This window comes from Heloderma suspectum, chromosome 1 (genome assembly GCF_057233095.1).
Source record: "Heloderma suspectum isolate Gila_16-S chromosome 1, 16-S_ref, whole genome shotgun sequence".
In the NCBI taxonomy this organism is placed as follows: Eukaryota; Metazoa; Chordata; class Lepidosauria; order Squamata; family Helodermatidae; genus Heloderma; species Heloderma suspectum.
In genome coordinates, this window is record NC_139458.1 from 404,645,060 (window position 1) to 404,658,470 (window position 13,411).

The 13,411-nt window shown below is 45.9% G+C and overlaps 1 protein-coding gene across 1 annotated transcript; it reads left to right on the forward strand.

Annotated features, from left to right (window-relative positions):
• Window positions 1-515: 515 nt before the first annotated feature.
• On the forward strand, window positions 516-1,208 carry LOC146360117 (T-cell-interacting, activating receptor on myeloid cells protein 1-like). The gene has a single exon (XM_084821588.1). The coding sequence runs from the start codon at window positions 516-518 to the stop codon at window positions 1,206-1,208; it is 693 nt and encodes a 230-aa protein (XP_084677714.1).
• Window positions 1,209-13,411: the final 12,203 nt, after the last annotated feature.

The following is a 13,411-nucleotide window of genomic DNA, read 5'->3' on the forward strand; positions in this document are numbered from 1 at the left end:
GCTAGATGTAGTGAAAGGGTTCCTCTTCACCATGAGCAGAATTCTGCGGTCATCCACTTTAGTTGTCTTCCGTGGACTTCTAGGGCTTTTGCTGTTGCTGAGCTTGCCAGTTAATTCCTTCTTTTTCAGGATGTTCCAAACTGTTGTATTGGCCACTCCCAATGTTTCTGCTATCTCTCTGATGGGTTTCTGTTGTTTCCTCAGCCTAATGATGGCCTCCTTCACTCTCATGGACACCTCTTTGGACCTCATGTTGGGAGTTCCAGTGAACAGCTACCAAATGCAAATGTAACACTCAGAACCACCTCCAGGCCTTTTATCTGCTTGATTGGTTATGGGGTACCCAGGAAACAGGCCACACCTGGCCATGCAGCTGCTTCTCAGCCATTCGTTCCATTACTTATGAGCCCCCAACGATGGGTGTGTGTGTATGCCACTGGCTGTACTTTCTGAATGGTTAGTGCCCCACTTTTGTCAAACCGCTTGAATTTTGCAGTTTTTGCATACATAGTGGAATGTGCTCACAGCCCAGCAATCCTGTAGAACTGCTGATTCAAGATCCTGATCTACCCAGGCCACATATCTCCCTGAGCTCCAGCAGAATGGCAGTTCTGGGAGGCAACATCACAATCCAGTGCTGGAGTAAAGGGCCGATCAAGAAGTTCTTTCTTCATAAGAATGGAGATCATGGGATGCCACTATCAGCTGAGCCAGATGGGGACATGGCAACGTTCCTCCTCAGCAGCTTGACCCGGGAGCATGGAGGAATCTACCACTGCATCTACAGCCCTTTGTCAAGGTCTTTCATTGCCTCAAAGGCCAGCGATGATGTTCACCTGTACCTATTAGATCCTACTTTACCGCAGCCTGCCATCTCCAGTAACCCCAGTCAGTTAGTTAGTTTTGGGGAAGAAATCAATGTGCGGTGTGAAACTGAAGATGGCCCTGCTATGTTCTACCTCTACAAGACTGGAGACACAACAGCAAAATGGCCCATGAAGCCTGACTTTGACATGGGCGAATATTCCGTTAGCAACATCAGTTCAGAGAACAAAGGGAACTACACCTGCATGTATGTGTTGACTGAAAGGCCTTTTCTGTCCTCGGCACCCAGTGATCCCCTGCAGCTTCTGATATCAGATATTTCAGATTACTCGCAGATCAACCTTCTGCAGGAGGTTTTCTCATCTTCCTCCTCATACTTCTAGTGATTGTAGACCAGCACTTCTGAAAGGGACCCAAGTGAGAGACTCTCTCTCTCCCCCCTCCCCCTTCCTTTTCCAAAGAAGAAGTGGGCATGAGTTCCAGGGACTTGGGGTTTCCTGAAGGTCTACAAGAGGCTCCAGCTCAGTGATACAGCAGCTTCAGGAAGTCTCATTCTCTGGCATCTTTGTGTAAGCAGCAGGGCTTGGGAAGAACTTTGCCCCGTCCTTGGATAATTGCATCCAGTTAGAAGAGGCAAGACTTGGCTAAAGGGACCAATAGTCTGATTGGGGAGAAGGCTGCCGAAGAATCATGCAACTGATCCCAGGCTTCCAAACGGACACTGTGTTTCTCATACAGCAGCCCTGCAGCCCATAAGTAATGGCATCCCAGCTCAGGGTCCCTAAAGTTGGCCTTCTCCCAAGACCTGTATGGTCTTGGTTTTAACCTATAAAGCCCTCCACAGCTTGGGACTGCAGTACCTGGAGGCATGCCTGTCCCAAAATGAACCTACCTGTATGCTACGTTTAGCATCTAAGGTCCTCCTCCAAGTGCCTCCTCCAAGGGAAGCTTGGAAGGTGCCAGTGAGGGAGAGGGCCTTCTCATTGGTGGTCCTCCATCTGTGGAACGAGCTTCCCAAAGACGTCCTCCTAGTGCCAACATCGTTATCTTTTCGGCACCAGGTTAAGGCCCATCTCTTTTCCCAGGCATTTGGCAGTACATGATGAGTTTAATCGGTCCTGGATGTGTCTTTAGTTATGACTGACTGTTCAAAGTTCTTTTTAGTTATATGTTGTTTTTTGTATATCGTCTGTGTGCTTTTATGTAAATGCCTTTTAAACTATTGTATTTTAATATTTTAACTTCTGTAAACCACCCAGAGAGCTTTGGCTATGGGGCGGTATAGAAATATAATAAATGAATGAAAATGAAATGAATTTCAGCTGAAAGTCCTGACTTCACTCCCATCTGGGTGTGTTTCCTTTCAACTTCAATGTGGTGGTATACAGAGGCCAACTGCCAAAACAGTTATCCTTGTTCCAATATTTCTGGCTTTGACTGTACATTTAAATTATTTAGATTAGGGGTGTGCACTGACCCCCAGATTTGATTTGCCCTTGATTCAGTACTTTGGAAAATGATTCTGCTCAGATCGATTCAGAGGTATTGAACCTGAGTTGAGATTTGGAAATCTGAGGCTTTGTGCCTCCCATGGACTATCATGGGAAATTTAAAAAAACAGCTATAACCTTTTCCCTCTTGGTGAGAAGTTGATATTTTCAGGCATAGTAGCCCTTTAGGAGATTACGGCTGCAAATGTCAGAAAAATACATCCAAAGGAGGACGCACTTATCTGCCTATGTTCTGTATAGACCACTGTTGTGATAATGATAGACAACCTAGAGGTAGGAAGGTAGGAAACATGCAAAGTTTCAGAAGGATGGGTGCTGCTGAAGGTGGTGCACAATGGCATATTGTAATATGAGACCATGAGCTCCATCAGCCACCTGAACCCAGGCCAAATGCCTGATTGTCCAACGCCAACGTATCAGCGATGCAGTTGGTGATTTGTGGTGGAGTTAGAAACCACCATCTTGTGGTCTCATATTTGCCCCACCCAAAGAACATAAGAACATAAAAAGAGCCATGCTGGATCAGACCAAGGTCCATCTAGTCCAGCATTCTGTGGCGAACCAGTTGCCTGTAGGAAATCCATAAATAGAACATGTGTGCAATAGCACCCTCCTGGTTGTGTTTTTCAGCAACTGGTGTACATAGACACACTGTCTCTGGTACTGGAGGTAGCACATAGCCATCAGGACTAGTAGCCATTGATAGCTTTCTCCTCCATGAATTTGTCTAACCCCCTTTTAAAGCCATCCAAATTGGTGGCCATCACTACATCCTGAGGTAGCGAATTCCATCGTTTAACTCTGTGCTGTATGAAGAAGTACCTGTCCTGAATCTCCCACCAATCAGCTTCATGGGATGACCCCAGGGTTCTAATATAATGAAGGAGAAATGTCTCTCTATCCATTTTCTCCACACCATGCATAGTTTTGTATACCTCATATCCTCCTTCGTGGCCTGCCTACACCTCTGCTTCTGCTTCTTGTGTGGGGGGAGTGGAGGTTGACAGAGGAAGCCTTACACCGCTCATACTAACTCTGCCGCAGCACACCAGTCTTGCCCTCACTGCCCCCTGACTTTTCTTCCCCTAGCAGGACTCTCCGGTGCTTCTTCAGCAGCTGGAGCAGACTGCTGCTGCTGGTGTAGTGGCTAGGTTGCTTTCCCCTGCTTAGATCCTTCCTGCAATGTAGGCATGTGGGGCAGCAACCTTGAAATGATCTCATAATCTTTCTTGGAAGGTGAACCCAGAAGATCATCTGCCTAAACTCTCTGGGTCTCCTCTACCAGAGTAGCGGGGGGCACCAGAGGGAGCCCTGCTGTTGGTGGCAATTGTGCCTCTGTCACCTCCTCCACCACCACCACCACCACCCCACCACATTCCTCACCCCAGAAGAAGTACAGATGGTGCTGCCTTCTGTGCAGGAGCTCAGGCTCACAGCGCCATGGGCAAATAGATCATCAGCTTCTTTCATCTCGGTGAGCAACTCCACTGCATCAGAGAGCTCCTGGGGAATGTCAACGTCTAAAAAAATCTCATCCCTTGTCTCTTCCCCCACTGATGGGGGAAGCAGAGTCCTGCTGCTGCTCGCTGCCACTTCTACAGAAAGAGCCCACTTTGCAGTTTGGGTAGGCTGGATTCCACTCCTGCAACCAGCCTCAGAGCCGGGATAAATCTTCTAGAAGGAATGCTCTGAGTCCAAGCTGCTACTACCACCTGCTGCAAAGGAGGGATGTTTGATTTTGGGTGGTGATGGTGGTGGCAGTGGTGGAGAACAATGGCAAGGGCAGTGTCAACAGCTCTCCCAGTCCCTCTGCCCCTAATAATACTGCTACTGACACTGCATGGCTTGTACCCATAACTAGCTGGTTTTGTAACTGTTACGTGTCAAAGCACTTTCTCCCTGGTCACTGGGGTCATCAGATGAGTCACTCCTAGTGATTCTGCATGGTCCTGCAGTCCGTTTGGAATTCACCTGGAGTACAGCCTTCAGTGTATTGGCTCCCTATGGAACTCCCTGCCTGTTGATGTCGTTGACACACCGATGTCGTTTCGTTTTCGACCCCTGCTGCAGACATTTTTATTTAAACAAGCCTTTCCTGACTAACCAGCCAGGGTTTTATTGGCACAATTTGATTTTTAAAGTTTTAACTCCACATTATTATTATTATCCCCTTTTTATTGTTTACTGCTTGGAAATTTTATTGGCTGTAGATCTTAATCTCATAAATAAATAAAAAAGTAGCTGTATTAGAAACAATGTCTGGGTGCACAAATAATTAGACTGTATTGCACTGAGTGTGTATTCAGTAATGCACACACGTGCACACACACGTGCACACACACACGCCAGAACCCAGCCATATCACACACTAGCAGAATGCTGCTGGTTCACTTGTAAAATAAAGAAACAGATATGAAGTGCACACAGTAGAAGAAAGAAAGAGTTTAGAAAGATAAAAGAATTTAAGAAAAGAGTAGGAAGGGGCAAGGAAGGATTCAAATGCCTAATAAATAATAACATACGTCTATTCTATTCTACACAATACGAAGACAGTGGACACTAGACATGGACAGTCACACACCAAACAGACTGAAGAATATAAATAGGCTGTGTGCATGTGCACAAGAAATGAAAGTTAGAGGGGAAAGGGATTTAAAATGGAAGGAGAAACTGAAAATAATAAGAAGCTGAAAACTTGCACTGAAAACAAAGACCACAGTATAATGATAAAATAATGATATAATATAGTAATAGCAACTAAAACTTATACTAACATCATCATCCACACTAAAGTAAAAGTACGGAAAGACAAGGAGCAAACCAAACTGACTTCAAAAATAAAGTTTATTTTCCCCCCTTAATAGTTGCAGGGGGTGGGGTGGGGATAAACAATTAACTTCTAAGTCTTATGAGAGAGCGACACAGAGCTAACAGGAAAAGATGTAGCGGTAAGGATTAGGGGAGAAAACATAGATTGCAATGCAGGAAAAGGACCGGGGAAAGGTTGGGGAGAATTTGGGATGGAGAAAGGATGATCAGAATCAAAAATGAGAAAGAAGCCACCAGAAAAACATTCTACCAACTGCAGCACACCTGAGCTCACTCTTCACATGTTGAAAGCAACTATCAAAGAGCAGAGGAAGCTGGAGACACATCCTATTTTATGAAACTAACAAGTAGTCACAGTTCCCACCCCCCACATCAAACCACCATGATTGGACATTTTTCTTCCTCTCTCATAATACTAGAACCCAGTGGGGTCATCCCATGAAGCTGATTGGTGGGAGATTCAGGACAGATAAAAGGAAATACTTCTTTACACAGCACATAGTTAAATTAAATGATGGAATTCGCTACTGGAAGATGTAGTGATGGCCACCAACTTGGATGGCTTTGTTGTTGTTGTTCAGTCATTAAGTTGTGTCCAACTGTTCATGACCCCATAGACCATAGCACGCCAGAGAGCGGGTTAGACAAATTCCTGGAGGAGAAGGCTATCTATGGCTACTAGGCTTGTGGGCTATGTGCTACCTCCAGTACCTGAGGCAGTATGCTTATGTACACCAGTTGCTGGGGAACATGTGCGGGAGGTGCTGTTACACTCATGTCCTGCTTCTGGTTTCCTGGTCAACAGCTGGTTGGCCGCTTCGTGAACAGAATGCTAGACTGGATAGATCCTTAGTCTGATCCAGCATGGCTCTTCTTATGCTACTATGACAGCTCCTAGTAAAACTTGCCCTATGATGAGAAGGTGCATCTGTCAGTCAACCCCCTGCTCCGGATGAACAGTGTTTTAGAGAAAAGAAACAAAAAGATGCTGTTTTGGAGACACACAGTCTCCCTCTCTGAAATCCAAATGAAGGCTTGCGTGGTGTCCACGTCCAATTCTGGCAGCTTTGGAAGGAAGCTTGCTTCACCGAAAGAAGCACCAGAAATGGTCCAAAGGGGCGTGATTCAGCTTGAGCTTTGGCTGAATCTGATGCACATCCCTAATTTGGATCGATACCCTGGCCCTGTACCTCTCTTTTCCCTCCTCAGCTACCCTGGGGTGGAAGATCAGACTGGGAAAAGAGAAGGGGCTCCTTCACCCCGGGCTTTTATCCTGCGATTGAGATTGCTCCTTCACGGAAGTTTGCGAGCTCTTTACATGATGCATTGACCCTGCCATGACCCTCCTGCACTAAATGCCCTTTGTTCCATTTTTAAATAGATCACAGATAATGAGCTATCAAATTCCGCTTCAGTTTCCTCTGTCAAAAGAGTTAAAGAGGCAAGAAGAGGCACGAGATCAATGTCAGATAATGGAAGACAGGGGGGGGGGGGAGGAAGCAAACGTTAAAGGAGTCAGTTGTGATCCTGCATTTAAAATGGAAACAGAAAGCCCCGTTTTAAATGAAGGGTTTTAGGCTGGTGTAGAAATGCCCAAGGAAGGGCTAATGATTATATGCCCCATGATAACTGCTCAGATTTTCTGGAACAAAAGATGCAAAGGTCTGTCAGAATTCATCTGTATCCTTTGGTAAAAAGCTACAATTGAGGCAGTAGTTATTTATGATATGCAAGTATGAAGTTGCATACAGGATTTTTATGTGTCTTCTCGAAAGCCATGTAAAATAATGTAAAAGGTTCTATAAAAGATATATATCGAAAAAGAAATGACTAATTTATCTACTCAGAGATGGCTTGAAAGTTGCTAGGGCTGAGAGATCCATTTGGCGAAACGTTAGTTAATGCAGTTCATAAACCCGGCACATTCGTGAATAATCACAGGAGTTAGCATCCAATTTCTTTCCCATGCCAAGTCAAAAGGGGTGGTGATCGTGGAGGCAATTGGCAGTGTTTTTATTTTAAATTATTAAGTGAAATTTGTTTGAGGATACAAATTTCCCCTTCACCTTCATCTATTGTCATGTTGGCAAACTTGTTGGCAACAGAAGCCAAAGGCTTATAAGAGAGGCTCAAAAGATGCTGCCATTTCAAAACACAGAGATTATGTCTTGTAAGCCAAAGGGTCTCTAGTGTGTTTTTTGTACTTACCCTCTGTAAACCCCTGGCTATCCCCAGTTTCTGGTGCTATAGGGTTGCCACCTAAAATGCTGCATGGACAACATTGCTTCTATTTTTGTTTGTTTGAAGATGTAATTTTAATTTTTAAACAACCCCAGATCCAGTCAATTCTGCTTTTGATTTCCACAACTGCATTGTTGCAACAGCTTCACTGTGTTTGTCTGGGGGAAGGGAGGGAGGGATTGTGGGGAGGGCAGGAAAGCAGGGTATCTGGACACATCAAAGAACAACAGCAAGCATGTATAAAAAAAGAGAAATGGTTGATAAAAGTTTTTCCATAGAAATAAAGTTTGCTTCCAGACAGACCTTTTAATGTGCACTGGGCACAGTTCATTACTGTAATTTCACATGGTATCCGGTCATTGTTATCATCATCATTGAGTAATCAGCCCATGTTTTATCTTCTTTTCATCCATTTTTTCTCTTAACGGGGATAATGACTTCAGCCAGAAAAACCCAGATCAGAAGTGCCGTTCTCCAAAGGTGAGGATATTCCCTAGTGCTTTCCTCATGTAGTTTTTGGGGATATGGTTTCAACATCTGCAGTGACACACATTGGCCTCCCTTTCCCAACTTTGTTTATTCCCCGAGCTCACCGATGCACACACCGTCTCTCTCTCTCTCTCTCTTTCTTTTAATGAAACTGGAATTCTGGAATTTCAAAATACTCGAGTTCCCCATTTTGAAATTTGCTCCATGCCTTGTCTCTACCTATCTTCCTCCTTTCCCAGCTCTCCCATTCAGAGTAGAAGGAATAGTTTTTTGGATATGTATAGAGGTGGCAACTCCTGAAAATGCGTTTTCTTTAAAAAAAACAAAAAACATTTTTACAGTGGAATTCTCTTTGGCATCACAGAGATTTAAGCCACCCTGCCACAAGGTGGTGGGCTACCCTGATAGGGGCGTCCCCGAGGAGGAAGACCCCAAAGGGGGTGCGCCCCTTTGATTTGCCCCTTCGGAATGCTACGAGGGCGAGGGTGCCTCTTACTTTCGCCTTCTTCCTTAGTTTTCTTTTTACTCTCTGCTTGTCATTGACTACCTGTTGTGTGTGAGTGGAGTGTCTCTGAGTGAGAGCAGGGATCCCCTGACAACAGTTGTACTAAAATCTCATTGTTTGCCCAACCTAGGTGAGAGACAGGGAATTGGGGCATCATGTACCAGAGTTGCTTCTTCTGCCCAGGGTGAGAGCCTGTGGTACTTAGAAGTGGGGCCTTCCCTGGGTGAGGGCCAGGGGGGAGAACTGTTTGCCACACTCCAGGTGAGAGATGGAATGAGCATGAACTAATGGAAGTAGGTTGAATGGCTAGGAAATAAGCACTTTCTTGTTCTTTATATTGTTTGGTTGGTTGGCAGGCCTGACATTATAGATGTGACCAGTGGCTGGTTATAACCACAAGCTACAAACTGAGCCCTCCTGTCTTGTGGTGCTGCTAATTAATGCCAGGTCGGTCCACAATAAAACCACACTCATTTATGATTTAATCATGGATGAGAAGGCCAACCTGGCATCTATTACTGAGATTTGGATGGGTGAGCTGGTTGGGGTTGACCTGGGTACTTGGTGCAGCACCAACATAGGTTGGAGGGCCAGGGGGTGGGGGAGTCACTGTGGTTTATAGAATTTCCATCTCTATCATCAGGAAACCACTCCACCTTGGAGCAGGCCTTGAGGGGCTGCACTTGCTGTTGAGCCATAGAGATGCTGCTGGTGCACCGCCCACCCTGCTGCCCAGCATCCTCCCTGACTGAGCTGGCAGAGGCAGTCTCGAGTGTGGTGTTGGAGAAACCCAGGACAGTGGTTCTGGGTGACTTCAACTTCCATGCTGGGGCTGCCTCTGGAGTTCCAGCTCGGGACTTCATGGCCTCCATGACAACTATGGGGCTGTCTCAGCTTGTCATTGGTCCAACATATGAAGCAGGGCATACCCTTGATTTGGTTTTTGCTCCAACTTGTGAGATGGGTAGTCTGAAGATTGGGGGGGGGGGTCCATGTAACCCCACTGTCATGGTCAGACCATTTCCTGGTGAGGTTTGAACTCACAGTGTCACTTCCCTCCTGCAGGGGTGGGGGACCCATTCTGATGGTCCACCCCAGGAAACTGATAGAATCCAATGGATTTCTGAATGCTCTTGGGGATTTTCCAATGGAGAGGGCTGGTGATCCAGCTGAGGCCCTCATCTCACCGTGGAACAGTGAGATATGGAGGGCCAATGACTCGATTGTACCTGAGTGCCCTCTCGGCACTGTAGAGCCCGCTCTGCTCCTTGGTACACTGGGGAGCTGTGGTCAATGAAACAGGCTGGATATTGGCTAGAGCACAAATGGTATAAGACTTGAAGCGAAGATGACCGAGCATGCTCTAGAGCACATAATCATGCCTATTGTGTGGTGGTGCAGGCAGCAAAGAAGGCCTATTTTGCTGCCTCCATTGCGTCCTCAAGTAGCCGTCCAGCGGAACTCTTCCAGGTGGTCCAGGGATTGTTAACATCCGCCCCAGCAAATGGGGCCCTGGCCCATCGAGGACCAGCTGTGACCTTTTTGCATTGCACTTTGAGGACAAAATCTCTTGTCTCCACAGTGAACTTGATGCTGTTGTTATCACAGTTCCAGTCTAGGTGTCTGATGCCACCATCTGCCTGATTTTGTGGGATCACTTCCAGTTCTTGCGGCCTGATCATGTGGACAAGGTGCTTGCAGTAATGTGACCAACCATGTGCCATCTTGATCCCTGCCCCTCTTGGCTAATAAAAGCTAGCAGAGGAGGTATGACTGGGTGGGGTCCAGGGAGTGATAAATGCTTCCCTGCGGGAAGGGGTGGTCCCTGCTGTCCTTAAGGAGGCAGTAGTGCTGTCACTCCTGAAGAAGCCCACTCTAGCCCCAACAGTATTAGACAAGTACTGCCCAGTTGCAAATACCCCTTTCCTAGGGAAGGTACTTGAGAGGATCATGGTGGAGCAACTGCAGGCACTCTTGGAGGATACTGATTATCTAGACCCATTCCAGTCTGGTTTCGATCTGGTTATGGGACTGAATCAGCCTTGGTCACCCTGATGGATGACCTTTATCGAGAGAGGGACAGGGGGAGTGCAACCCTGTTAATTCTGCTCCATCTCTCATCAGCTTTTGATACCATAGACCATGGTATCCTCCTGGATCGACTCCATGGGATGGGTATTGGAGGCACTGTGTTACAGTGGTTCCAGTCCTACCTACGGGATTGATTTCAGAGAGTAACATTGGCTGACTATTCCTCGGCACCTTGGCAATTGAGCTATGGGGTCCCATAGGGCACCATCTTGTCCCCAATGTTGTTTAATATCTATAAGCCACTGGGGGCGGTCATTAGGGGATTTGGCACTAAATGCCATCAGTATGCTGATAACACGCAGCTCTATCTACCTGTGACATCTGAATCAGGACAGGCTGTGCAAGTTCTGGATAAGTGTCTCAACTCAGTAATGGGCTGGATGAGGGCCAATAAACTGAAGCTGAATCCTGGCAAGACGGAAGCCTTGTGGGTGAGTGGTTCTCGAGTCCGGGAGATAGGTGCATTGCCTGTTCTGGATGGGGTTGCACTCCCTCTGAAAGATCAGGCTCGTAGTCTGGGGGTACTCCTAGATCCATCGTTGTCATTGGAGGCCCAAGTGGCCGCTGCGGCTCAGAGTGCCTTTTACCAGCTTTGGCTGGTTTGCCAGCTATGGCCTCTCTTGGACAGATACAGCTTGGCCAAAGTGGCACAGGCACTAGTAACCTCAAGACTGGACTACTGCAATGCACTCTATGTGGGGCTGCCCTTGAGGCTGGTCCAGAAGCTGGAGCTAGTGCAGAATGCAGCAGTTCGGCTGTTGTTGGGAACTGACCCTTTTCAGCATGTAACTCCTTTGCTGAGGGAACTGCACTGGCTGCCAATTTGCTACCGGGCCAGGTTTAAGGTATCAGTACTAGTGTACAATCCCTAAACAACTTGGGACCAAGATACCTGAGAGAGTGCCTTCTTCGTTACCAACCTGCCCGGTCGTTGAGGTCATCGGAGGGCTTGCTCCTGGTAGTTCCACATGGAGCTATGGCCCGGTTGGAGTCCACCAGGAAGAGAGCCTTCAGCACAGCAGCCCCCTTCCTATGGAATTCCCTGCCTTTGGAGGTCAGGCAGGTGCCAATGTTGTGTTGCTTTCGGCGCCTCCTGAAGGCATTATTTCAAGAGGCTTTCCCTGAGTGACCAGCCGCCGTTATTATGTTCAGAGTCTGCTCTTTTAAAATGTTTTAATAGTTTTAATTATGTTTGATTCTTTTATCTTGCTATTCACTGCTCTGAGATCTTTGCTGTGGAGTGGTATATAAATATTGTAAGTAAGTAAGTAAGTAAGTAAATAAAACCTGTAGTACTTGTCGTTTAGCCAAATGCCATATCCTAACAATCTGGAGAAGAGGTTACTAGCAAACTGCTGCAATGGAAAAAATGCCAGTGGCTGAGAGATATTGGATGTCTTTTTCATGGCAATAGGCAGTATAACACTTTTCTCATATTCATATAAATGAAAATGACTTTATTCAACCTTTCTGGGGGTTCTCAGTTATTTTTTTTAGCCATTTAAAATGTCTTATATTCATATTTATTTTATTTATTAAATTTATAAACCACCCAACTGGCAGATGCCCCCGGGGTGGATACCAGCATAAAAACCCCAAACAAAACAACAACCAAAACAATAAATATAACAATTCAAATAATAAAACATTAAAAATATTAAAGAGCCAATAGTAAAGTTAATAATCAGAGCAACAGATTAAAGATTAAATGCCTGTTGGAAGAGGAAGGTCTTAACCTGGCATCTAAATGTATACAGTGAAGACACCAGGCTATCTCCTTGGGAAGTGCATTCCACAGACAGGGGGCCACTACAGTGAAGTCTCTTTCCCTGGTAGCCACCTCGCACACCATTGTGGGCAGGGGAACCCAGAGAACAGCCTCCAAAGATTATTTTAGCAAATGGGCAGGGACATATGAGAGAAGGTGCTCCTTCAGATAGACTTCCCCTAAGCCATTTCATATATTACTGAGAGAAATGCAAGTCAACAGGAAGCAGCAGCTAATCATGGCTCCCTGCCACAGGTACCTGTATGATGCCCACATCTGATGCATTCACACTTTGCATTTTTAGGTGCACACTTGTTAAACCATTTCTACCCACCCTTTCAGTCATAAGACTCCCTAAGGTAGATTACAAGTGAGAAGTAAAAACAGTCATTACAAGGAGCAACACAAAACAATGAGATTAACACAATGCCAGTTTATGCAAACAAAGCAGTTTTTGCTGCTCATCAGAAGGCAATAAGTGAGGGAACCAGGCGGGCCTCCCTAGGAGGACATTGCACTGTGACTGAACCAAGAGGTCTCTGTAAAAGTTGTTCAACACAGAGACTTCTTGTCAGGAGGCATAACAACCTCAACTGGGAAACATCCTGTTCACTCAGATCTGAATGGCGTATTAATTCCCATGTGGTGTCTGCCACCTCAGCTGACACACCCTCCCCTTCCTCTTTTGTTGTACCATCAGCCTAAGTGATGCTAATTAGATCTGAGAACTTCTGAGATGCTTTGCCTTATTGCCGTGAATGGCCATCTTCCAGTGCACCCAATTAATGCTTCAGAGACAATTAATTCTGTGTCTGAGTGCATTCTGTTCATTCTAGGGATGAGGAATATTTTTCTGGTGGTTTCCTTTTAAGCGTTTTGGACCACTTTTTCTTTGGCTTTCAATACCTAAGACATTAACACACATGGCCTTGGTGCCTTGCCACAATGCATCAGGGCTCTAAGAGGAGATAGTTAATATGGTATTACTTAGCTTAATCGGCTCTCAGGAAACAGAGTAAGGGCAAACCAGCTAAGTCAAAGGGCAGTCCCTGCTCAGCTCAAACAACACAGCAGCACAAGAAAAAGAAAGGGAAGAAGAAAGAGGAACCTTTCATTGTTTTTATATGTGGGAATCAGGCTTGTCAGAGAGCA

What these genes read in the sequence shown, in the direction of transcription:
- LOC146360117 (XM_084821588.1), top strand. Translation starts at nt 516, where the DNA reads ATGTGCTCACAGCCCAGCAATCCTGTAGAACTGCTGATTCAAGATCCT.